Below are 27,463 nucleotides of genomic sequence, written 5' to 3'. Positions count from 1 at the left end.
ATTAAGAATCTTTTGCCATAAAGTATATGTTGTTTTCACTATATTTTGTTTTTTTTTGTATTGTTTTTTTAAAGATTTATTTATTTATTTATTTCGCTCCACTTCCCCCCACTCTAGTTGTCTGTTTTCTGTGTATATTTGCTGCGTCTTGTTGTCTTGTTTCTTTGTCCACTTCTGTTGTCGTCAGCGGCACGGGAAGTGTGTGTGGCACCATTCCTGGGCAGGCTGCACTTTCTTTCGCGCTGGGCGGCTCTCCTTACGGGTCGCACTCCTTGCGCATGGGGCTCCCCTACACGGGGGACACCCCTGCGTGGCAGGGCACTCCTTGCGCGCATCAGCCCTGTGCATGGGCCAGCTCCACACAGGTCAAGGAGGCCCAGGGTTTGAACTGCGGACCTCCCATGTGGTATACGGACGCCCTAACCACTGGCCAAGTCTGCCGCCCTTTTTCACTATATTTTGGAACTTTAATATTTAATTAAGATGATAATATAGAGACCATTTTAATTATATAAACATTTTTATGTAATTCTTTAGTTTTTAGAAACTTCATGTAAAATGATAGCTCTTCAAATTATGGAGAAACAATATTTTTTTTTTTACTATAGCAAACAAGTGACAAAAATATATCAGGCGATTCCTAAGGAGGCTAAAATAGCAAAGGCCTGAAACATTGTGGGGTAATTTTATTTTTTCAGTTTGAAGAGTTTCGTGGTCATCTTCCAGGATTTCTACTTTTCTGTTTTTATTTGTACCAACATTATATGGAAATAATATCTTTCTAGTTAAGTAGGAAATTCATCTGCTCCTCTTTATTTTGTATTTGAAGTTGTAATGCTCTGTGTCATCAGTTAATTGACTTCAATGAAATAAGTCTCTGAAATGTTGAACCATCTGAAAGCAGCCCAATTCTCTTTTAGTGCCCTTGACTTTGTAAAAAATCTTTCTTTTATGAGTACTATGATCTCTAATTTTATTGTTTTAAAGATACTCTATTAAGTAACTACAGCTGTTCTTATAGATTGATTAAAAACACAACAGACTTTTGTCCTCCAACCCCTTAGAGAAAATTTAGAGATTTATGTTTTTTCTCTTTTCATTTTATACCTATGTGAAAGGAACTACCAATTCAAATGTATATTGTCAGAAAGAATTCTAGTTTTTCATAAATAATAGATTTTGTTTCATTTTAAAATAATAAATTTAATTTTGCCATTTAAAACAATTACTTGGTGTACACTGTATAAAATAAGATACCTCATTCACCCATAAATCTAACAATTGATTTTCTCTTTAGGATGAAAGTCTGGCCCGCCAGTTGGTGGAGCTAGGCTACCGAGGGACTGGGGAGGTGGTGAAAAGGGAAGATTTTGAAGCAAGGAAAGCAGCTATAGAGATTGCAAGGTTAGCTGAAAGAACTCAGAAAAAGTAAGTGACAAATTCCAAATCTTGATTTTTGTATTATATTCTAGAGTCTCTAGAAGAATCCATTTTAGCTTACATTGTTGTAATTTAGAAACATTTGCAGAATCAGGTAGAACTTGGAATATCCCAAACACGTGTTGTACAGATCAGTAACTGGAAGAATTGTCATCTACTTGTAACAAAGCCACATGCAACTTTGAACTACTTATTTAAGAAATATAAATACCAAAATATGATCATCACGCCAATAAAATCTTATTAAATATAATTTAATATAATTGGTTTTATGCATTTATGTACTAAAATATGAGTGACCTTTTTGCTTCAGAATTCTTTATATTTTTGAGGCTTTTAAATCTTTGGTATCATTTATGTTCTCACATTTTTAAAACTTTGATTCATTTGACTCCATTCATGAACACTGGCTTTTATTAATGTAACTAATATATGGTTATAAAAGAATGAATCTAATTAAGTGTCTTAATGATATTAAAAGTAAAGAGATACACACCTAAAGTAACTGCACTAAGCTGACAGTTTTAAAAAGACTTGACAAAGTAATAATCTATTTAGTTTTTTAAAAATAAATGATTAAACTGGGAAACGGACTTTGGCCCAGTGGTTAGGGTGTCCGTCTACCATATGGGAGGTCCGCGGTTCAAACCCCGGGCCTCCTTGACCCGTGTGGAGCTGGCCCATGCGCAGTGCTGATGCGCGCAAGGAGTGCCGTGCCACGCAAGGGTGTCCCCCGCGTTGGGGAGCCCCACGCGCAAGGAGTGCGCCCGTGAGGAAAGCCGCCCAGCGTGAAAAGAAAGAGCAGCCTGCCCAGGAATGGCGCCGCCCACACTTCCCGTGCCGCTGACGACAACAGAAGCGGACAACAGAAGCCGACAAAGAAACAAGATGCAGCAAATCGACACCAAGAACAGACAACCGGGGGAGGGGGGGAAATTAAATAAAATAAATAAATCTTTAAAAAAAAAAAAAAAAAAAAAAAAAAAATAAATGATTAAACTATAAGTGTTGGAAAGGGTGATACTTAGAAATAAGCTTATTTTTCTTAGATAATATCTTTAAAAATACCCAGAAATTATGAATAGGAATTTCCCATGTATTTATTATAAGAAAATAACATTTGGTGGTAAAGTGTGAATTTATCCTAGGAATGTGTAATTTTAATCAATCATTCTAGTTGTTATTATGTTTCAGAACAATAGAGTATTAGAATTTAACATAATGACTTTCAGTAATATATTAATTTTCTATTGCTGTGGCAACATACAGTGGCTTTTAACAACATGATTTTATCTCATAGTCTGTATATCAGAAATCTGGGTATAGCCTGGCTTAGATGAGTTCAGTGTATATAAAACAAGGTTGAAATCCAGGTGTTGGCTGGACTCCTCTCCTGTCTGGAGACTTTGAGGATGACTGTTTCTAAGCTCACTCAGGCTTGGACCATATTCAGTTCCTTGTGATTATAGGACAGAGGGCCCTGTTTCCTTGTTGGCTGTCAGCTAGGTGCTGGTTTTTTCTCCTAGAACTGGTCCACATTCTTTCTCAAGCTTTCCAATTGGCCTGCTCCAGCAATACTTGGTTGAGTCTCTCTCACACATTAGATCTCTCCCTTCTGCAGCATCTCTTCTATCAACAGTCAGGGGAAAATCTCTCTTTTCAATGGGTTATATAATTACACCAGAGCCAACTGATTAATCCAGAATAATCTCCCTATTTTAAGGCTCATAACCTTAATTACAATGTCAATGTACCCTTTTCCCATGCAATGTATCATATTCACAGGCCCTAGGGTTTAGGGTGTGGACATCTTTGGGAGGCCATTCTGCCTACCACAGGTAAATTATATAAAACTTAAATAATTTATTGAACTCCACTACTCATTTTCAACTTCTTAAATTGAAATGATGCAAATTGTATGTGAACAGTATGCTGTTCCTTATATAAAACTTCAGCGAAAGTATCTACTTTCTGTATCAGAAATAAGTGTCAGTCAGAGTAAGTGGAGAAATTTTTTTTTGAGGCTTTCTAGTTTTACAAGAGATAAAACTTATTTCATCTCAAGAAGGTTTGGTCATATTTAAAGTATAAGTTCCATCAGTGACACATGTCCATTCTTATGTTTGAGGATCAAAGTGGGTATTTCCTTTATGCAATGGTTTTTAACTGGCCAGAGCTGGAAGTCATCAACCTAGTTAAATGCCATCATGGGAGGCTAATCCCCACCCAGAGCCGTTAGAATTGGAAGACCGTTTTATCCACAGATTGTTTCTGGCAGCTTTTGTAATGGAATGGGTTCCATATGTTCCCTCTTGCCCATGTGGGAACTACTTTGCTCTTTTCCCTGCCAGGTCCAGGCAGGTCAGTTAGTAGTACCAGCTGAAGGTGTCTTAGAGTCCAGTTTGTTCTGTGCCGTTGTTTGCTGGAGAACCACTGAGAAAATATGCATGAACATCTGATTTCCTATCAACTGGTACTATCTCAGGAATTCTTTCTTCTACTTTGAGTTTATCTTACATTATTTTCTCTAATATACAGATGAGCAACTTCAAATAGATCATAATCCCTTGGTCTAGTAGACGTAGAGGATCCATTTCAAGAATTGCTGGAGTCTAGGATTATGTAACTTAACCACAATAGCTTTATAGGACAAAGAGTCTAGAGAGAAGAAAGAGATACTGGGAGGGGAGGATTTCTATTGCTAGTGGATTTATTTTCTTGATTTCCTCTTCAGATTGTTCATTACTAGTTTATAGAAACACTGCTAATTTTTTGCATACTGTTCTTGTTATCTGCCATTTTGCTGATTTAATTATTAGCATTAATAGATTTGGGATGCATTTTTCAGGATTTTCTATCTATAGGATTGTGCTGTCTGTCAGTAGGGAAAGTCTTGATCCAGATCTTAGGGGGAAAGCTTTTCGTCTTTCACTACTGGGTATGATGTTAGTTGTGAGTTTTTCATATAGGTCCTTTATCATGTTGAGGAAGTTTCCTTATATTCCTATATTTCTAAGTGTTTTTGTCTTGAAGAGGTGCTGGATTTTGTCAGACACCTATTCTGCATCAACTGAGATGATCATATGGTTTTCCCTTTTGTTTTATTAATGTGGTTTGTAATTATTTTCTCATGTTTAACTACCCTGCACACCTGGAATAAATCCCACTTGATCATGGTTTATAATTACCTTATCGTGCTTTTAGATTTGATTTGCTATCATTTTGTTGAAGATTTTATATATATATTCATGAAGAATATTGGTCTATAATTTTCTTTTCTTGTGATACCTTTATCTGGCTTTGGTATTAGGATGATGTTGGCCTCATAGAATGATTCAGGAAGTATTTTCTCCTCTTCAAATTTTTAAAAAGATTTTGAGCAGGATTGGTGTTATTTTGTCTTGGAATGTTTGGTAAAATTAATCATTGAAGCCATCCTACTCTGGGCTTTTTTGGTTGGGGAGTTTTTTATTTCTGATTTGATTGCTTTACTTGTTATAGGTCTGTTGTGATCTTCTATTTCTTCTTGAGTTAGTGTAGGTAGCTTGTGTGTTTCTAGGAATTTTTCCATGTCATGTAGGTCATCTAAGTTATTATATAGTAGTTCTTAAAATACTCTTATAACTTTTTTCCCCCAAAAGTGTCAGTAGAAATATTCCCTTTTTCATTTCTGATTTTAGTTATTTGTGTTCTATTTTTCCTTTTTCAATCTAGCTAAAGGTTTGCCAAACTTATTGATATTTTCAAAGAACCAAGTTTTGGTTTTGTTGATTCTCTCTGTTGTTATTTATTCTCTATTTCATTTATATCTGCTCTAATCTTGATTTCCTTCCTTTTGCACATTTTGAGTTTAATTTGCTTTTCTTTTACTAGATCCTCCAGTTGTGAGGTTATTTCTTGATTTGATAAATTCTTTTTTTTTAAATATAAATATTTGGAGCTACAAATTTCTCTCTCAATCCTACCTTTGCTGGGTCCCATAAATTTTTGTATGTTGTATGCACTTTCATTTGCTTCAAGATATTTCCTAATTTTGCTTGTGATTTCTTCTTTGATCCATTGGTTATGAAGAGTGTGTTGTTTAATTTCCACACATTTCTGTAATTTCTAATTCTCCATCTGTTATTGATTTCTAGCTCCATTCCATTGTAAATGGATAACATGTTGTATGATTTCAATATATTTGAATTTTTAGAATTTTTTTTGTGACCTAACATATAGTCTATCCTGGAGAATGATATAATTTGCTTTGGAGAATTATGTATATTCTTCTGTTATTTGGTGAAGTGTTCTAAATATTTGGTCTTGTTGGTTTATACTAGCATTCAAGTCTTCTATTTTCTTATTGATCTTCTGTCTAGCTGTTCTATGCATTATTGAAAATGGTGTATTGAATTTTCCTACATTAATGTAGAACTATTTCTCCCTTCAAATCTATCAAAATTTTCTCCACATATCTTGGAGCTCTGTAAGAGGTAAAAAGTGATGTTACATACCAAAAAATACAATAAAATATCTGGCATTTATAATTTGTGACATTTTTGAGATAAACTATGCAAGAGTATCATCAAAATATTACTACTATAGTCCTTAGCTTATATTTGGTGTATTTTTCTCCCAACCCACCCTATTTTTTAAAACTGTTTTTTATTACAGAAGTTGTGAACTTAGAAAACAATCATGCACATGTGTAGAATTCCCATACAATATCCCTTCACTAACACACCATATTGTGGTGGAACATTTGTTACAGTTTATAAGATCATATCATCAGACTATTACCACCAACCATGGTCCATAGCATACATTTGGCACACTTTTTCCATACACTTCCATTATCAACACAGTATGTCTTTGGCATTGATGCAAGAATATTATACTATTGCTGTTAACCACAGTCTATAGGTCATAGCAATTGTAGTTTTCCCATGCTTCTCCACATTCCCACCACCCTGCAATAGTGATGTACTTTTGCTCTAGCTCTCAGAAGGACACTCTTGCATTTGTACCCTCAACCACAGTTCTGACCCACCTCTGAGTTCACTGTGTTATTCATTCCCTAGATTATTCTTTTAAAAAAAAATATATATATATATATTTAAGATACTTAGATTACATAAAATGTTACATAAAAAAATAAAGGATTCCCATATCCCTACTCTCCACAGCTCCCACTTTTCCCTACATTAACAACTTCTTTCATTTGTTTAGTACATTCTTTGCAATTGATGAACACATTTTGGAACATTGCCACTAAGCATGGATTATAGTTTACATTGTAGTTTATACTCTCTCCCATTCAATTCTGTAGATGATGGCCGTATATGTAATGTCATTTCAGTGTCACTCAGGACAATTCCAAGTCCTGAAAATGCCCCCATATTATACTTCTTTGTCTCTTTCCCTGAATTCAGCACCTGCAGTGGCCACTGTCTCCAAATCAAGGATATAATTTCTTCCACTGTTAGAATCACAATATGTCTATAGTAGAATACCAGTAAGTTCACTCTAGTCCATATTTTATTCTCAAATCCTGATATTCCACCTCTAATTGAGAGGGGGCATTGATCCCATATGGCTGATGAATGGAACTCTCTTGCTTGCCGTTGTAGACTCTCTTGGTTCCTTGGTGTGGTGGTTGTCCATCCTCACCTCTTTGTTAGTTGTCCTGGGGGAGTCCAATGAACTGGAGAGGAGATATTGGAACTTTGCTTAGGCTCAGGACCCAGCTGTCACATGGACAGCCCAAAGATTCAAGTCTCTTGGATGTACACCTACCAACTCCAGCATCAACTATAGGTTCAAAATAAAAGGGAGAGAAAAGGAGTGTGTAGAGAAGTCATATCTGAGTCCAATTCTGTCACATTTGGGAGCACAAACTCCAAAGTAAGAACCACTGACAAGGCACCACCCTTCAGAGCTACCTGCCATGACTGTAGGACCTGGGTTTCTCCAGAGCCCACAGGAGCCCCACTGTTTGGGGTAGTATCTACTTGGACAGTCTAGGAGATCCTGCTGGAACATGCATAAGTGTTACCTCTGGGAAGACCTCCCAACTCATTTTGAAGTCTCTTAGCCACATAAACCCTTTGTCTTTACCTTTTCTCCCTTTTATCCAAGGTCTTTTTCCAGTTTGATTGCTTGTTGGTATTTGGTAGTAATACTTTGGTGCCAGGGAGGCTCATCCCCAGGAGTCATGTCCCATGCTGGGGGGAAGGTAATGCATTTATTTGCTGAGTTAGGCTCAGAGAGAGGCACATTTGAGCAACATGAGACTCTCAGGAAGTAACCTTACACCTAGATTATTCTTCACCTTTCTTTGAATTGACATTTACTTCTCCAGGCTACCCTTCTCAGCTACAATCCTATTTATATGCCAGATGCTACTCACTGTAATGAGTTACCATCAACTCTATCCATTTCCACACTTTCACAGTCAAGTTAATTAAAACCTCTACATACATTATTTTTTTTTTAATTTTTTTATTTTTTATTGACTTTGTAATAATATTACATTAAAAATATATATGTGAGGTCCCATTCAACCCCACCCCCCCACCTCCCCTCTCCCCCCCCCCAACAACACTCGTTCCCATCATCATGACACATCCATTGGATTTGGTAAGTACATCTTTGGGCACCTCTGCACCTCATATACATTGGTTCACATCATGGCCCATACTCTCCTCTATTCCATCAAGTGGGCCCTGTGAGGATTTACAATGTCCGGTGATTACCTCTGAAGCACCATCCAGGGCACTCCATGTCCCGAAGACGCCTCCACCTCTCATCTCTTCCTGCCTTTCCCCATACCCTTTGTCCATTATGTCCACTTTTCCCAATCCAATGCCACCTCTTCTATGTGGACATTGGATTGGTTGTGTCCATTGCACCTCTATGTCAAGAGGAGGCTCAGATTCCACCTGGATGCTGGATGCAATCCTCCCATTTTCAGTTGTAATCACTCTAGGCTCCATGGTCTACATACATTAAGCATCAGTAGTTCTTCTCAACCTTCCTCTTATCTCCTAATAACCTATATGGTAGGTTTTAACTCCATGTGTTTATTCTTTATATTTAGTTCATATTAATGAAACGATGCAATATTTGTCCTTTCATGTCTGGCTTACTTCATTTAGTATAATGACTTCAAGACTCATCCATGTTATTATATGTGTCCCAATTTCATTTCATCTTATGGCAGCATAGTATTCCATCATATGTATATACCACATTTTGTTTATCCATTCATTGGTTGATGGACACTTGGGTTGTTTCCATCTTTTGGCAATTGTGAATAGCACTGCTATGAACAGATATCTGTTCATGTCATAGTTTTTAGCTTTTCTGGATATATTCTTAGTACAGGAATTACTGGTTGATATGGCAGTTCTATATTTAACTTCTTGAGGAACTGCCAAATTTGTCTTCCACAGAAGATTTTACAATCCCACCAACAGTGAAAGAGTGTTCTTATTTCTCCACATCCTCTCCAGCACTTACTGTTGTCTGTTTTTTAAATAATGGCCATTCTATGTGGTGTTAGGTGATAACGCATTGTTGTTTTAATTTGCATTTCCTTCATAGCAAGTGATATGGAACATTTTTTCATGTGCTTTTTTGGCCATTTGTATTTCCTCCTTGGAGAAATGTCTTTTTAAATCTTTTGCCCATTTTTAAATTGGAATGCTTGCTCATTTATTGTTCAGTTGTATGATCTCTTTATATAAAATGAAAATCAAACCCATATTGGTTTCTAAATATTTTCTCCCATTGAGTGGGCTGTCTTTTCACTTTCTTGAGGAAGCCCTTTGAATCACAGTAGTGTTTAAGGTTGAGGAAGTCCCATTTATCCATGTTTTCTTTTGTTGCTGGTGCTTTTGGTGTAGGGTTTTAAGAACCTGCCACCTACCACCAGGTCTTGAAGATGTTTCCCTACATTTTATTCTAGGAGCTTTAAGGTACTTGCTTTTATATTTAGGTCTTTGATCCATTTTGAGTTAATTTTTATATAAAGTGTGATATAGGGGTCTTCTTTCTTTTGGTTATTGATATTCAGTTCTCCTAGCACCATTTGTTGAACAGGCTACTCTGTCCCAGCTGGGTGGGTTTGACAGGTTTATCAAAAATCACTTAACCATAGATGTGAGAGTCTGTTTCTGAGCCAGCAATTTGGTTCCACTGGTCTGGTGTCTATCTTTATGCCAATACCATGCTGTTATTACCACTGTAGCTAGGAAAATGATTTAAAATATGGAAATGAGAGTCCTCTAAACTTCACTTTTACTTTTTAGGATGTTTCTGGCTATTCAGGACCTCTTACCCTTTCAGATAAATTTGATAATTGTGTTTTCCATTCATTTAAAAAAATTCTGTGGAATTTTTATTGGGATTACATTGAATTTGTATATCACTTTGGGTAGAATTGACATCTTAATTATATGTAGTCTTCCAATCCGTGTGCATGGAATGTTCTTCTGATTATTTAGGTCTTTTAAATTTTTTTTTTTAGCAATGCATTATAGTTTTCTGATATAAGCTCTTTACATCTTTGGTAAAGTTTATTCATAAATATTTTATTCTTTTAGTTGTTGTTGTAAATGGAATTTTCCCCCTGACTTCCTTCTCCAATTGTGCATTGCAATTGTATAGAAACACCACTGATTTTTGCGTATTGATCTTGTATCCTGACACTCTACTGAAATCATTTATTAGCTCTAGCAGCTTTGTTGTAGATTTTTTGGGGTTTTCTAGATATAGGATCATGTCATCTGTGAATAGTGAAAGTTTTAATTCTTCATTTTCTGATTTGGATGCATTTTATTTCTTTTTCTTGCCTGATTGCTCTAACTAGAACCTCTCAAACTATACTGACCAACAGTGGTGACAATGGGCATCCTTGTCTCATCCCTGATGTCAGTGAGAAAGCTTTCAGTCTTTCACCATTGAGTACAATGTTAGTTGTGGATTTTGCGTTTATGGTCTTTATCTTGTTGAGAAAGTTTCCTTCAATTCCTATCTTTTGTAGTATTTTTATCAAGAACGGATGCTGTATTTTTGTCAAATGCCTTTTCTGCATCAATCAATAACATCATGTGATTTTTCTTCTTTGATTTATTAATGTGGTGTATTATGCTGATTGATTTGCTTGTGTTGAACCACCCTTGCATGCCTGGTATAAAACCCACTGATCATTATGAATAATTCTTTTAATGTTGTTGGATTGATTAGCAAGCATTTTGTTGAGGATTTTTACATCTGTATTCATTAGAGAAATGAATCTGTAATTTCTTTTTTCATAATATCTTTATCTAGCTTTGATATTAGGATGATATTGGCTTCAATTTTTTGGAAGAGCTTGAGTAAGATTGGTATTAAATCTTCTTGGAATGCTTGGTAGAACTCACCTGTGAAACTATCTGTTCCTGGCTTTTCATTTTGGAGAGCAGTTTGATGACTGTTTCAATCTCTTTACTTGTGATTGGTTTGTTGAGGTCTATTTCTTCTAGTGTCAGTGTAGGTTATTTGTACATTCCTAGGAATTTTTCCATTTCATCTACATTGTCTGTTTTTTTGGCATAAAGTTGTTCATAGTATTCTCTTATGAGCTCTTTTTCTTCTGTGGGGTCAGTAGTAATGTTCCTATTTTCATTTGTTATTTCATTTATTTGCATCTCTTTTTTTTTCTATTCAGTCTTGCTAAGGGTTTGTTGATTTTGTTAATCTTGAAGAACCACCTTTTGGTTTTGTTAGTTCTCTCTATTGTTTTTTGTTCTCAATTTCATTTATTTCTGCTCTGATCTTTGTTATTTCATTATTTTTACTTGCATTGGGATTAGTTTGCTGTTTTTTTTCTAGTTCTTCCACCTTTGTAGTTAGGTCAGTGATTTTAGCTCTTTCTTCTTTATTAATGTAAGCCTTCGGAGGTATAAATTTTCCTTTCAACACTATCTTTGCTGTATCCCATAGGTTCTGATATATTGTGTTCTCATTGTCATTTGTCTCGAGATGTTTATTGATTTCTTTTGAAATTTCTTCTTTGATCCACTGATTATTTAAGAGTGTGTTGTTTAATCTCCATGTGTATGTGAATTTTCCCTTTTTCAGCTTGCTTGTTATTTTCTATCTTTATTCCATTATGATCAGAGAAAGTGCTTTGTGTAATTACAATTTTATTGAATTTGTTGAGATCTTCTTTGTGATCCAGCATATGGTCTATCCTGGAGACAGATCCATGAGCAGTTGAAAAGAATGTATGTCCTGCTGTTTTGGGGTGCAATGTTCTGTATATGTCTATTAGGCCTAGGTCATTTATCATATTATTCAAAGTCTTGTTTCTTTATTGATCCTCTGACCAGATGATCTATCCAATGCTGAGAGTGGTGTATTGAAGTCTCCAACTATTATTGCAGAGATGTCTATTTCTCCCTTCAGTTTTGCCAGTGTTTGCCTTACACATCTTGGGGTGAGGGCGCACGGCAGACAGCGGGCGGTGTCAAGGGCGGACGCACAGCGGCGCGAAGAATGCTGCGGAGACGGAGAGTGGTGGCAGCGCGTCTGCTTTATTGAGGAAGACAAGCGTTTATATAGGCTAGGGCACTGGCGGTAGCAAGGCTAAGCCAAATAAGGCAATGTATGTGAGGGGAGGCCGCTAATTGGCTGGGGGACGGTTGGGGGTGAGGGGCTACGTGTGGGGTGTGGATTGGCTTAAGCTGAAGGCGACCTCCGATTGGTTGCTGGAGGCTGTTGCTAGGTAAAGGGGCAGAGGTGAGGTTATCATTCTGGCGGGGGGTATATGGGGGCTGGGGCAGAAGATAAGGGGAAGTTGTGGGTTGGGTTCTGGTGAGGCGCCGGAGAGGCAGGCCGATTACCCTAGGGCGGCCCCTATGGAGACTGGATGCTGGGTGGAGATAGGGGAGGCAGCCGTTACGGGCAAGAGTAGCAGGGGGGCGACAATCTACCCGCGCCAAGCACTCACCCAGCAGGAGACGAGGCCTCATCTCAACGTGCTGGGCCTGCCCAACGATGGTAGCATGCTTGTTACCTCATTGGGGCATCCTGGTTGGGTGCATATACATTTATGATTGTTATTTCTTCCTGGTGGATCATCCCTTTTATTAATATGTAATGTCCTCCCTTGTCTCTAATAACACTTTTGCTTTTAAGGTCTATATCATCTGATATAAGTAAAGCTACCCCAGCTTCTTTTTGGTTACTGCATGCATGCAAAACCAATTCAAAACTTTCAGTCTATTGGTTTCTTTGGGTCTAAGGTGAGTCTCTTGTGGACAGCATATAGGTGCCTCATATTTTCTTATCTATTACACCAGTCTGTGTCTTTCGATTGGGGAGTTTAATCCATTAACATTCAGTGTTATTACTGTAAAGGCAGTACCTCTGTCACCCATTTTGATCTTTGGTTTTATCTGTCATTTTATTTTCACCATTTTTTTTTTTTTGACACATTTAGTTACTGTTACTGATACAGTCATCAATTCTAGACTCTCTTCCAGGTCTCTCTCTCCTGTCTTTTCTTTTCAGGCTGTAATACTTGCTTTAATATTTCCTGTAAAGCTGGCCTTTATGTTATAAACTTTCAATTTCTGCTTATCTGTGAATATTCTGATCTCACCCTCATTTTTGAAAGATAATCTTTCCAGATATAAAATTCTTGGCTGGCTGTTTTTCTCTTGCAGTATCTTAAATATATCATACCACTAACTTCTTGCCTCCATGGTTTCTGATGAGAAATCCACACTTAATCTTATTGGGTATCCCTTATATGTGCTTCATTGCTTTTCTCTTGCTGCTCTCTGAATTCTCTCTTTGTCTTTATCTTTCTAATTAGTATGTGTCTTGGAGTTTGTCTATTTGGATTTATTCAGATGGGAGTATGTTGTGCTTCTTGGACATGGATATCTATGTCCTTCTATAGGGTTGGGAAATTTTATACCATTATTTCTTCAAATATTCCTTCTGCCCCTTTTCCCTTCTCTTCTCCTTCTGGGACACTCATGACATGCATGTTTGCATGTCTCTTGCTGTTATTTAGCTCCCTGAGATCCCGTTAAATTTTTTCCATTCTTTTCTTCATCTGTTCTTTTATATGTTTGCTAGTGGAGGCCATGTCTTCAAGCTCACTGATCCTTTCTTCTGCTTTCTCAAATCTGCTGTTACATGTGTCCAGTGTATTTATAATTTCATTTATTGCACCTTTCATTTCTATTAAGGTCTGCTATTTTTCTATGTATGCTTTCAAATTCTTCTTTGTGCTCCCCCAGTGTCTTCTTAATATACTTAAGCTCTTTAGCTATCTCATTGAATTTATTAAGGAGATTTGTTTGAACATCTATGATTACTTGTTTCAAATCTTTTACATCATTTTCAAGCTTATCTTGTTCCTTTAACTGGGCCATATCTTCCTGTTTCTTGGTATGGATTGCAATTTTTTGTTGGTGTTTCCGCATCTGGCTTGTTAGATGTATTTGTTCTGGGTGCAGTTTTTCCCTTTAGTTTAGTGCTTTCTTGTCTTTTCCCCCTTGCTCATTGTGTAGAGGAGTTGAGAATCTAGTTGGTGATGTAAGCTATGGTGACTGAAGCTCCCCATGTTGCCCTAGTAATTGATGAAGCTTCTCCCACCTTTCTCCTTTGTCAGGGGTAGGGGTAGAGCTGCAGCATGTATAATAATCAAAGTTGGGCAGGACAAGACTATCTGTGGTTGTCCAGAGAGACTGATAAAACTTCACATCCTTTCCTCCCCTACCTTGGATGGGGATGGAGCTAGAGTTGAGGACAGTAATCTATGCCATTTGGGTCCAAAATGACCACAGTTGCCCAGATAAACTGATGTAGCACCAGAACCTCTCCCTGCCATTGGGAATGGACCCTCTGAAGTGCCAACAATCTAATCTGTATGGGCCAAATATGCTTGCAGTTCCTGATAGGCTGAGGGAGTACTGTCCCTTCTGCCCTTTAGGCAGTGGAAATGGAACCACCCATGCCCACCAGTTAAGTCCCTGTAGGCTGAAAGTACCCACTGTTGCCCAGAGAAGCTGAGGAAACACCAGCCCCCTGCTATTCTATTTGGGTGTGTGGTTTGATCCACAGGCACCCAATAGTTCAGTCCCTGTAGGCTGAAAGTACCCATCATCACCCAGAGAGGCTGTGAAGACACCGTACCCCTTCTATCCTGTTGGGGTTGGGGGTGAATCCATAGACATCCAACAGTCCAGTCCATGTAGGCCAAAAGTGTCTGCCATTGCCTGGAAAGGCTGTGGAAATACCAGCCCCCTCCTTTCCTACTGGGGGATGAGGGTGGTTTCACAAATACCCATCAGTCCATGCTGTGTAGGCCAAAAGCACCTGCAGTTACCCAGAGAGGCTGGGCAAACACAGTCCATCTCTTGTCCTATTTGGTATGTGATTGGAGCTACAGGTTCCCACCAGTTGAGTTTGTGCAGGCCAAAAGCCCCTGTAGTTGCCTGAGAGGCTGAGGGATCACCAGCCCTCCCTTATCTTATGGGGCAACAGAGGTGGAGATGGACTCAAAGGCACTCAGCAAACCACTTCATGTGGGCTGAAAATGCCTGCCATTGCCCAGAGAGGCTGAGGATACCCAGCTCCTCTCTAATCCTATTGGTGTGCAGGAATGCAGCTCCACAGTCTGACTATTCTGTCTGTGTCAGAGGAGATGACCTGCAGTTCCCTAGAGAGCCTGATGCAGGTCCCTCCAGCTTCCTTTCTGCCCAAAGTGGGGTTGGAGCCTAGGCTAGGGCTGCAGTCCAGTCTTGGTGGAAAGAAGCCATTCCCTAACTTCACTGGATTTTCAGTCAGCCCGGCTTCCCCCAGTGCCAGGTGCAAAGTCAAAATGGCAGCCATTGGACTCTTTCCAACTTGGACAGGCTCAAAACTTAGCTGTTTCTGGGATTATACTTTAGCTAGCCAAGTCCACTCATCAGTAACTGAAGTTGGTGGACAACTATCTCTTTCTCCACCGTTAATGGGAAATGGAGCTTCTAACTGCAGCCTTGGAATAGCTGCTGAGGCAGCTTGTGCCTCTAGAGTAGGATGGGCACTGCCTTCTACAGTGTGGCTTATAATTTCCCAGAGAGGTGGTGCAGGTCCCCCCAGCTTCCTCCCTGCCAGAGGTGGTGCTGGGGTTTAAGCTAGAGCTGCAGTCCAATCTGGGTGGAAAGAAGTACTGTGATTTTTCAATTAGTCTGACTTCCCTTCATGCTGGGGGAAGAGTCAAAATGGCAGCTACAGGCCTCCTTCTGTTTTGTAAAGGCTCAAAGTTTAGCTGTTCTTAGAGTTATACTTTAGCCCACTGAATTTACTAATCAGTAGCTGAAGTTGATACCACACTATGTCTGTCTCCCCCATTTTCTGGGAAATGAAGCTTCCAACTCCAGCCACAGAATAGCTCTGGAGGAGGCTTATGCCATGGGCACTGACCTCCATGGTATGGAGGGCTGTACTCATGAATCTTCTCTGCAGATGGGCAGTCTCCTCCTTCCATACTTTGAAGGATGTTGCAGGATCTCTTTTGGTCTCCTCGGGTCCCCAAACAGGTACTTTAGATAGCTCTGGGTGATTACTAATTGCCCTATAGGATGAGCTGACTCCACGTGCTCCTTACTCTGCCACAATCTTGGCTTCCCCCCTGCCTCTGGTCACTTTTTAAAAATTATTTTTACCTTCTACTAAGCTTCAGTCATTTAAATTGTCTTGTCTTCCAGTTAAGTGGTTCTTTTTTTCTGCCAGTTTCAATCTGCTGTTGAAATCTTCGAGAATTTTTCATTTTAGTTACTATCATTTTCAACTTCATTATTTCTGTTTGGTTCCTTTTAAACATTTCTCTCTCTTTTTTGGGGGGGGATTCTAATTGTCCCTTCATTGTTTCCTGTTATCTTTTATTTCTTTATCTGAGTTTTCCTTTATCTTCTTTAATATATTGAGGTTCATTTTTCAAAAAAGTTTTTGCCTGCAATGTCCAAAGTCTGGGCTTCTTTGTTTTTAGTTTCTGGATATTTATGTTGCTCCTTCAGATGACTCATCATTTCCTGCTTCTCTGCCTTGTAATTTTTCTTTTTCTTTTTTCACACTGTACATTTTAATATCTTAATGCATTTACTCTGGGGTTTAATTCTTCTGCTGTCTGTTCCTTAAATTTTGTTTCCAGCTAGTGATGTAACACATTTCTTTGAGTGCCAGGAGCTAGCAAAACAAACAAACCAGTGCAAAATAATACCTGTCACAGTCTTTGCAAAGTGGCTCTTCATTGACTGATAATCTCCTGTAGAGTTTAGCTCTCCTGCCAAGAAGACCAGCTCAAGGTGAACGTGAACTGAATTTTTTCCTGGACTTGTGCTTGCTCTTGGCCTTAGACTTCAAATATCCCATCTACTCCTTGTGAAATAGAAATTCTCCCTCTCCTGGATCCTCTATTGTATGACTTAAAGCAGGTAATCATTTGCACCAGGAACTTTTCATTTAATTGTTTCTGACACTGCATTAGCTGTCTGCAAGCTGCTTCTGTCTATGAGGCAAGTTCTGGGAGGTGAGCCTGAGACAAATTTCATAGTTCAGTCTTTGGGGATGACAGTTTGAATTTGATGAATTCCAAAAAAGATGATGCTTTTTATATATATGAATTATTTTTGATGTGCCAGAGCCAGGGGTTGAACCCAGTACCTGGTTCATGGAAAGCTGGCATTGAGATGTTGTTAATGTGGCAAAGTGTGGGAGGGGGAAAGGGTGGGGTATGTGAGAATCCCCTATATTTTTGTTGTAATCTAAAGTTTATGTAATTTAAAGTTTCTTTAAAAATAAATAAAAACACTAGAAAATATTTTTAATTAAAAAAAAGATGATGTTTTCAACTAACCCATTTCTGTGGGTATGGGGTCCTTTTCACTGGACATCATCTCGGCATGAATCAGATTGGGTCTCCTCCCTCTTACTAGAGCTTTATATAAATGGAGACATAGAGAGACACAGAGAAAGGAAGCTGCCCATTGATACTGTAATGTGAGAACAAAGATAACGTTGAGAGAGGAACCCAGGAGATGAATACTGCCATATGTCTGATCACCATGTGGCAGGATACCAGCATCATCAGTAGCTGACTTAAGTAAGTAAGCATCTTTGATAGTGCTTTGATTTGGATCTTTCATGGCCTCATAATTGTAAGCTTTTACTTTGAATAAAATTCTCATTATAAAAGCTAACTCCTTTCTGGTACTTTGCATTGGCAGCCCTCTGGCAAAGTAAGACACCATCCCATAGCTTGGCACCCACATACAAATACCTTAGTATGTGCATCAGGCTTACTCTGCTCCCTCCACTACAGGTCAAGGACCCACATTGCATGGCAGGCTAGGTCCACATTGTGCTGGGAAGTAGGTTGGGGAGAGGCCAGTAAAGTTGCCACAAGCTTCTGCCACTGTTGTTTTGAAAGCTGCTTTTTAGTCCAATTATTGCAACCCTTTGTGTTCCAGAGTTGTGAGGAAGATTACTCTGCCAGTTTTTGCTGGTTGTTCAAAGATTCAGTAGCAACACAGCATCCTGGATCATTTCACATTGTTATCTTGGTTTGCATGTGCTTAATTCATTTGTAATAATAGGAGATGGAAAAATTTACTTGTATAAAATACTGTTTTATATTTTGGAGGTGAAGTTGGATAAAAGGCCGTTTGCCCCCCATTTTTGATTGCTTTATCCCATCTACTTGTTTTACCTTTGGATAAAATTTTATGATCAAAAGTGAATACAGGGAAGTGAACATGGCTCAACTGATAGAGCATCTACCTACCATATGGAGGATCCAGGGTTCTATACCCAGGGCGTCCTCACCCAGGTGGTGAGCTGGCTCATGTATAGTGCTGCCATGTGCAAGGAGTACCATGCCATGCAGAGGCGCCCCCATGTAGGGGATCCCCATGTACAAGGAGTGTGCCCTGCAAGAAGAGCTGCCCCATGTGAAAAAACACAGCCTGCCTAGGAGTGGCACCACACACATGGAGAGCTGACACAGCAGGATGATGCAACAAAAAAGGAATGCAGTTTCCTAGTGCCGCCTTATAATACAAGAATACACAGTGAATAGACACAAAGAGCAGACAACAAGGGGGAAGGGGAGAGATATAAATTAAAAGAAAAAAGAAAAAAAAGTGAATACAATATACCTGAGGATTAAATGAGAGAATTTATACAAGTTTTGATTGTTCTGCAAGATAGAATATGATTTCTATGAATTGGCTTTGACTTTTTGATTGGTTTAAGATATATTTTCAAAAAACTATTCTTACAAGTTTTGTTGGTTTCAGACCAAAAATTTGGAGTTGTGACTTGTTGCAGATTAGTTTCTCCAAGAAGCGAACACTAAGGGTTAAGTGTAGAAAAGGTTTATTTGTGAGTAACATCTGTGAATGGAAAAGTAAAGAAGCAGGATGGAGAATGGGGAATCATAAATCCTTGATGTCAAATTTACAAGGCCTCTGCCCATACAATAGAGAGCCACTACTTCTTCAGCCTCAGTGGTGACCCAGATCCTCATTCATAAGATGAGTGAGGCCCTGGTAATGCTACTCTCCTTGGGCTAGGGATGCTGCATTTGTCCATTTCTCCTTTGAAATTCAGTAAAGGAATACAAAGAGGTGTACAAGTAAGTCACAGGAGTTCAACACATTACTCTCATTCTGTAAAAGCAACCCCTACTACCTTCTTCTGATTAGCATCAACTTCTCTTCATAACATGGTGACCCCTCTTCTTTCTTGCTGGTTCATTGGTACAAGTAGCCCAAAGTGTTCAGGTGGTAGCCATAGCTGTAGTTAGTGTAATATTTTGTGTTTCATGGTGGGAGTGTCCTAGAAGATGGTACCTCATTTTTGAAAAATAACCCCTCTAAGCTGTCACTTTAGCTGTGCCTTCAGTAGGCCATTCCATCTTCAGGTTGGCAACTTTTAGATAGTATGCTATGTAATATAAAAGCAGAGAATTCTACCTTTGTGAGTCCACTTCCACATCTTTTGTTGCTGTAAGTGGGTTTTCAAATAGACAAAAGGACCCAGCCTGTTGTTGTACACCACCCTTAGGCAGTGGCCATCTTAAGGTTGGCATGAACAAAGCAGAAGAGATGAAGGTACACAAAGACCTGATAGTATATACTTCTATTTACAACTGTCTGACCTCGTTGGTCCTTGTGATAAATATAAGCCTCTGGCTTCTAGAGATTAAGCTGTCATTTGGCCTCTGTTGCATCAAGGTACTAGTATTCCCATTGCTCTCATTGAAACAAGGTCTGTGGCAAACTCTTTTACTTAGTCCTGGACTTCAGAGGAGAGCCACCTCTGAACTTCTTAGTGATTGTGGTTCTATTCTGACCAGTGCATTTCTGAAAGCTTTGGTGAGTGGGGATCCTCTGGGTCTTTCTGTGGATCATAATTCTCTGGTAGATCTTCTAGTCTCACATAATGTGTCCATCCAACATGTCCATTTTCCTGAGCCTTTGAATCTCTTCCCCTCTACAATTTAGGCATTACAGCTGCATTCAGTGTGGGGCCATAGCTTGTTCCAGGTTTCTTGGAGCCACTCTAAAAGTGAGTTTGTATGATTTCCTGGGGCTCCTTTCCAGAATGTTATGTCCTCTGTTTTGAGAGAATGCCCCAAGTCAATAAACTCTACATTATTCAGACTTATTTTCTGGCTTCCCTGGCTTTGCTGGTATGTACTATCTAGATCTTGCCACTCCTTTAGGGGCCAAGTCTCTTTTCTCCCTATTAGGACCTAACTTGTCCCTTGCTGTGTGGCTTACCCCCTATTATAGGCCTCATGGCCATAAGTGGAGGTGGGGATAGTTTCTGTGGTTTGTACATGTTGTCTTACTGGAAAAAATCCTCTGAATTTTTTTCTTGCATTGGAGCAAGGGGAGGATGCTAGATCTTAATGGAGAAGAGTGGGCCATTTCTTCAGGTTCAGAAGATTCACATGTCTGAGGAGTTAAACTCTTCAGGGATATTTACTCAAATGTTCCCATCCTCTGTGTCAAGATCCTAGGTTTTCCCAATTAGAGCTTTGATTTTGATGTGACAGATATGCCTCTGCTGAGTATTTGAGTCTCTTTAGACTTTGCCACTATGATTATGAAATCATATGCTTGACCTCCATTTTCTTCTGTTTGCATGAGGATTTTTTTTTTTTTGTAAGCTAGAAGAGAAGACTCTCTAGATCTTGTATTTTGTTTCAGTTGTTGGTTAATTGTTCATAATTGCATTATCAACCTATAGGGCATTTATTGAATTTAGCAACAACTATTTACTTCCATTGTTCTTATATTTATTGTTCCCCCTTACATCTGAAATGCTTGAATCATCTTATTGACCAGAGCATTCCCCTCTTATGGCATGGCCTCCCAGCTTACCACAAGTTACTATTCAACAATTGGACCACCACCTTGTACTGGGGTTATCTGCTTGCCACTTAACCTCCAGGAATGGGGACTTCATTACTAAAGGCAGACTAAAGTAGTGTCCCTTGGATCACTTTTTGTACACATCTACTAATGCAAATTTGCAGGAATGTCTCTTGAGTATATGATATATGATGAATTGCTGATCCTAGCACATGGCTATTTGATTTTACAAAATAATACCAAAGGGAAGCAGCTGTGGCTCAATCAGTTGGGCTCCCATCTACCATATGGGAGGCCCTGGGTTCATGTCCCGGGGCCTCCTTGTGAAGGCAGGCTCGCCTGCACGCTGTGGAGAGCCACTGGCCTGCAAGCGCCATGGAAAGCCGGCTCAGCAAGGTGATGCAGCAAAAAAGGAGACAAGCGAAACAATGCAGAAGAACATGCAGGAAATGGACACAGAGAGCAGGCAGCAAGCAAACTGCAAGGGGCGGGGGGGTTTAAAAAATATACCAAACATTTTTTCAAAGCAGTTATACTAATTTATACTCCCATTGGCAATGTATAAAAGAAATTCTCTGTTTTTATCCTTTCTAACACTTGATGTTTTGAGATTTCTTAAATTTGTTCCAGTTATATGGACATAAGTGGTAGTCCATTTTCATCTTGCTTTGCATTTCTATTGAGGATGAGCATTTCTTCACATGTTTAATGACCACCTGCATTTCATCAACTTTGAAAACTTTGTTCCATGTATTTGCACACTTATCTCTCTCTCTTTTTTTTTTATTTATCGATTTGATGGAATTTTTAAACATATTATCTTGATGCCATTCTGTAATGCATTTTATTTTTCAAAGAATGTTCTCCAAGTTTGTAACTTTTCTTTTTCACTTCCTTTGTCTTTTGATGAGCAGGAAATCTGAATTTTACATATTCAAATTTATCAATTGTTTTCTCTGACTAGATATTATTTGTGTCCTGCTTAAGAAATCTTTCTTTGTACTACTGTCAGAAAGATATTCCACAATATTTGTTACAAAATAGTTTAAAATTCTGTTTTTGACATTTAAGTCCTTATGTATGGAGTATAGTAAGGATCCAATTAATTTTTTCCATGTGGATAATTTTTTTTCCCAATTCCATTTATTGAAGAGTCCTGTCTTTCCCCACTAGCTTAACATGCCACCTCTGTTCAATGTAGTATTTATTTCTGGGCTTTCCTTCCAATTTCATTGACTAGTTTGTTTATGCCAACTCAATATCACCTCTCTCTTCATTATTATAAGTTTAGAATATGTGCAATTGTTTTGTCAGGTTTCAAGAAAAAGTATTAGATCTAATTGGAGTACTGTCTCCTTTGTAGGTCAGTTTGGGGAAGAATTAACATCAAGTTGCTAGGTTTTTGTATCTGAACATTAGATGCATTTTTATTTATTTTGGCCTTCTTTAACCTGCTTTGGTGAGATTTTATAACTTTTCTGCACAAGTCTTACAATTTTGAATTAGATTTATTAAGTAATTTAAAAAACAGTATGAAAGTATCCTAAACATCGTATTTCTCATTGTTTAATCTTGTGTACATATATAGAATAGACTTCTTATACTGATCTTTCATCATCTATCTTCTTATTCTGTTCTATTATTTCTTATTATTTGGTTTTAAGAATTAAATAAATTGATACTTATAAAAACATTTTAGTTCTAAATGTCTGACACTTAGAATGTGGTGAATCATATTAGCTATTTTATTATCAGTTAAATAATGGAAGTATAAAGTGAAAATGCCTCTAACTCAGGTAGTCAACATGGTATCAGAATATGAGTTATCCAGTGAGTGGATCTTGATTTCTCAATGATAGAATCAAGGCTTTATCCTCAAACAAACATTTTCTGCTGAAGTCTTATTGCACTATTCATCCATGGTATCCTGGTGCAATTAAAATAAAAATGTATTCCATTTATCCTCCATCCCTCTTATACCATTGAGTTTCTGATCTGTTCTTTGGCAACTTTCTTTACAGGATTCTTGCCTGGATGGACTACTGATTTAGAAAAACAAAGGATAGTCTTTTTTTCTAAGTTCCCTGAGTGTGGGGCCAGACCTGTGACAATTAAGTGTAGTCTAATAAAACCTTAGATTTTTAAAATGGGGCTCATGAAAGACTAATTTAATCATGGAGTTGGGGCAGGAAGTCCAGTGGGGGAGTGGGAAGAGATAAAGCCCTGAAGAGAAGAGTTATTTGTTATGATGATATTAGGTAGGAGTGATTAGCAGAATTTATGGTAAATCTTTAAAATAAATTAATATTATAGAAAGAGTAGACTCAAAATTTAATTTCTATATTTGTTGGACTAATTTTTCACCAATTTTCAATGCTATGACTTTTTCTTTGTTTTGTATTTTATGTATTCTCTCTCTTTATGTATATATGTCTTTCTGTCTCTCTCTCTCTATATGTGTGTTATGTGTATATATACATACACACACACGCATATACCAAAATTTAGATGTATAAACTTTCACGGGAGTGAATTATTTGATAGTAGTCTGATCAATGGAAGGATATTTTGGGTATAATATAATAATAGTTATTATTGGTAAGATAAATATCATTTGCTGATATGTACTGAGCACTTTATATATTTTAACTTGTTTACAGCTACCTGGGTAGATATAAGTACTTTTATCTCTATTTCAGAGTGTAGCAACTAACTGAGGTACACAGAGTTTATGTCCAAGTTTATACAATGAGTAAGTGGCAGAAGCAGGACAAAAACCCAAACAGTTGTTGTCAGAGCCTGGGTTCTTAACTACTATACTCTTTTGCTTTAAATAATAAGATATGGCATTAAATGTCATATCTTCTGAACATAGCCACTTCCTTATACATTATTCTATGTATTCTCAACCATATAAGTAATACGACCAAGCCTACACTAAGATAGAGTCATAAGTTCCAAGTACTGCCTGATAATATTGGGTTTGGAAAAGAATGGCATGAAATGGCAGGTTTATCATGATCAGAATTCAAGTAACCTGTTTCATTCACTCCAAGTAGCAGGTTGGTCAGTGGAGCTTTTTGATGACTAAACATTCATGTCCTTAACATGTTTACTTTAAAACAATATTAAAGTTTTGAAAAGCTACAGGTGTGTTTGGGTAGCTTTTCTCTCAAAGTGGTGAATTTGTAGCATTAGCAAAACTGTTTTTGCACCTGGATTTGAACAGCGATAAACTTTTTCAGCCTAAGAATAAATTGGGGCTCCTTTTCAAATTTTTTTTCTCTGCTTTTAAAACATTTTCAATTCTATAGCTTTGGAAAGGTCACAGCAATAAATAGAATTTGTTTACATAGGTGCTAGAAAACATTTCTTTTCAATTGTGATTATTGCTCTTTGTAACAATAATCTTTAAGCGAAAGGGACTGGAATATAGGCAATAATTTGCTTATAAATTCCAAGGGTGTTATCCATAAGTTTAAAATGCTGCTCCTGGAGTTGTCCTGGGTGGTGCTGCAGGGACAGTTACCGGACATTCTATGTCCTCCCATGGCCCACTGGGTGGAATGTGGGAGAGTGTGGGCTATGGTGTGGACCATTGACCACGAGGTACTGCGGTGCTCAGAGATGTATTCACCAAATGCAGTGAATGTCTCATGATGATGGAGGAGGTTGTTGTTATGGGGGGAGGAGGGGGGTGAGGGGGGTGGGGAGCATATGGGGACCTCATATTTTTTGAATGTTAAAAAAAATAAATAAATAAAAATATTTTAAAAAAATGTTGCTCCTGTTTTGAATCCGTTTCCTCTTTTTAAAATACCAGTTGGTAGTTTTAACAGTGTTCCTTTGTGAACATTAAGCTTATTGCTGACATAGGTTCTTTGCACTCAGCATTTTTTCTGCTTGGGAAACTCTTCTGCCTGATGGATCATTGTACAACTGATTCCTTGTCATTTAGATCTCAATCTGTCTGTCACCTCTTAATAGAGGGCTCTTCAGACCACCGACACAAACCAGCCACCCAGTCACTTGCTTATTACAATATTGCCCTATTTTACTTTTCTTTGAGAAATTATTACCTGATATATTTTTGTATGTATTATTTGGTTGATTTGTTCAATGTCTTTCCCCTCAGTTACATATAAGCTCCATATGAGCAGACATCTTTTCCCTCTTGAACACCACCATCTCACCAGAGTCAATCATAGTGCCTGGCATATAGGAGGTTCTCAAATACTAGTTGAAAAAATGACTTTTTGATTCAAGACTTGAGACTGTCAGTTGCTATTTGGGTCATGAACAAAGCAGCAATAAGGTGATTTGTCATTCAATTTTTGCAAAACCAATGTTTATTCAGCATTGACAATGTAGTCCCAGGCATGACATCCATGGCCTAGGCTAAGAATTAAATGATTTAACTCAGCAGTTTGAACTTAAATAATTAAAAAAAAAAAAACACCCTACCCAAACCTTCATATGTCTTTTTAAAAATTACTTCTATTTTGCAGTTATATCCTAATGTAAATTGCTCTAAATGAGATTACTTGGTCAAAGGTTATGCATTTTAACATTTATCACCAAACTGCCCCCCAGAAAGAGGAAAAGCTCAGCATTTCAAAGGTGTAAACTTGTGATGAAACTTCTGCATGAGAATTTGACCTTAAGTAAACCCTGTAGCTCACTCTGTTTTCCTAAAAGTCTGATGTGGCATGTCAACTATGTTGGTAGGTGATGCTACTTCACAGTAAAAGTGATCCCTGATGGTAAAGCATACCTGGACTGGGAGAATTACAAATAACTCATAAGAAGATAAACTTTTTGGCTTCCCTGAGTGTGGCGACTCTAGTAACTGCATGCCCTTTAAAGGATCCTGGAAATTATGTTGGAGTTGTCATATCCAAGCTCCCACAGAGGTGTGGGTAGATTCTGCACTTATCCAGTGTAGACCTTATTTCCTTTTACCTGAGCTACAAGGACTTCTGTAGAAAAGAAACACTGGCCATTGCCTGCTAGTGGTATAGTTTGTGTCTATAGCTTTCTGATTAGATTGGTGGCAAGTGTAGCTTATGATAGTGTTCGGAGTCAGTACTTAGTTGAACCTGAGAAGACCTATAGCAAATGTGGCAGTTTGAGATTATTTTTGTGAATCCCATAAAAGAGAAAGTTTGTTTATAAACTAATCTATTCCTCTGGGTGTGGCACCCTTTGAATGCATTAGATTCAGTTGACATGTCTTGATTACATTACCTGTTAAGATTAGGGCTTTGATTTGACCACATCCATAGGGCATGACTCAGAATTGAGTTCCCGCCCCCTTGGTGGGCTGATATAAATGGGCACTCACTCAAGAAGACACACAGAAGAGGAGAGAACTTGGTCATTTCAGTCCTGCCATGTGACAAAAAGATTCAAACAGTTAAAGCCGGGGGAAGAGGGATGAGCCATTCACCTGATAGTTTACAGTTGACTTTGTGAAGAGACCAGAGCAGCTGAGCAGCTGAGAAGGCCCTGAAAGAAACAAGCCCTATGCCAACCTATAGCTGAGAGAGAGGAAGAGATTGGCAACCATCTTGCTTCAACCTGTAGCAACTGACTTTGGTGATAAAGCAACCTTGAGTTGAACTCTTTAGGGCCTTGTAACTGTAAGCTTTTACTCCAAATAAATATCCTTTGTAAAAGACAACAGATTTCTGGTACTTTGCATCAGCACCCCTTTGGCTGACTAATACAGTGGGCTTTATAAAACTCCCATACTAAGCTCTATGTAGTCATAATCAAATGCCTTGTTTACTCTTGACATTTTAAACATTATTTGTAGTTATGTTATATTCTTTTGTTTTTCTTATCATGAAATTAGAATAATAATACAGTTTCCATTAAGTTTTTGAATTATTTTATTCATAACTTGTTGGGTCATTTAAATGTATCATATTATACTACATATTGGAATGTATTTTGTGTGTATGACAGGTTCTTTCATATTTTTTAATTTGAAGAATATCAAGTGAAGAAGACAAAAGAATATTACTAAATACTTGCATATTTATAAAGGGTTATTTCTTAAGGTTGTCATGTTAGTATATCAAAGTCTATCTGCAGGTGAGCAGATATAGCTCAAGTGTTTGAGCACCTGCTTCCCACGTACGAGGTCCTAGGTTCAGTCCCCAGTACCTCCTAAACAAACAAACAAACAAACAAAAAATCCTTCTGCAAATTCCTAAATTAGTAGCACTATTTCAAATATGCCAGTAAGTCATTCAATATATTCATGGACTATGAATATAAAACTGGACATGTTTGTAAATTTCATTAGATTTAATAAACTTTTGTAAATTTCTGAGTATTTTGTTATTATTATTCATTGTAGAATCCCCTTTCACCTCCTGAAAAACTATTAAATATAACCCTGAACATAGTTTTTAGATATAGACCTGAAGATAGTCATTAATGATACCAACTCACATTCTTTTGTTATTAGCTCATCTAAAACCATGGCATAATGCATGTTTTAAATTTTTAAAAATTTTACCTACTCATCAGGATGTTCCATGTCTTACCTGAAAAAAAAAAAAAAAGAGTAATGCCATGCACACAGGCACCAGAGGAATGGT

The 27,463-nt window shown here is 37.9% G+C and overlaps 1 protein-coding gene across 2 annotated transcripts in view; it reads left to right on the top strand.

The window, feature by feature from the left end:
- Positions 1-27,463, top strand: part of CFAP299 (cilia and flagella associated protein 299) — a 785,488-nt gene that overhangs the window by 22,723 nt on the left and 735,302 nt on the right. For both annotated transcript variants that reach the window (XM_058296521.2, XM_071218212.1), the window contains exon 2: positions 1,298-1,428. In XM_058296521.2, coding sequence (XP_058152504.1) covers positions 1,298-1,428 — 131 coding nt within the window. The remainder of the gene's footprint in view (positions 1-1,297; positions 1,429-27,463) is intronic.

This window comes from Dasypus novemcinctus, chromosome 1 (genome assembly GCF_030445035.2).
Source record: "Dasypus novemcinctus isolate mDasNov1 chromosome 1, mDasNov1.1.hap2, whole genome shotgun sequence".
NCBI classification, from domain to species: Eukaryota; Metazoa; Chordata; class Mammalia; order Cingulata; family Dasypodidae; genus Dasypus; species Dasypus novemcinctus.
Note: the sequence above shows the minus strand (reverse complement) of the source record. Positions and strands in the feature narration are given on the sequence as shown.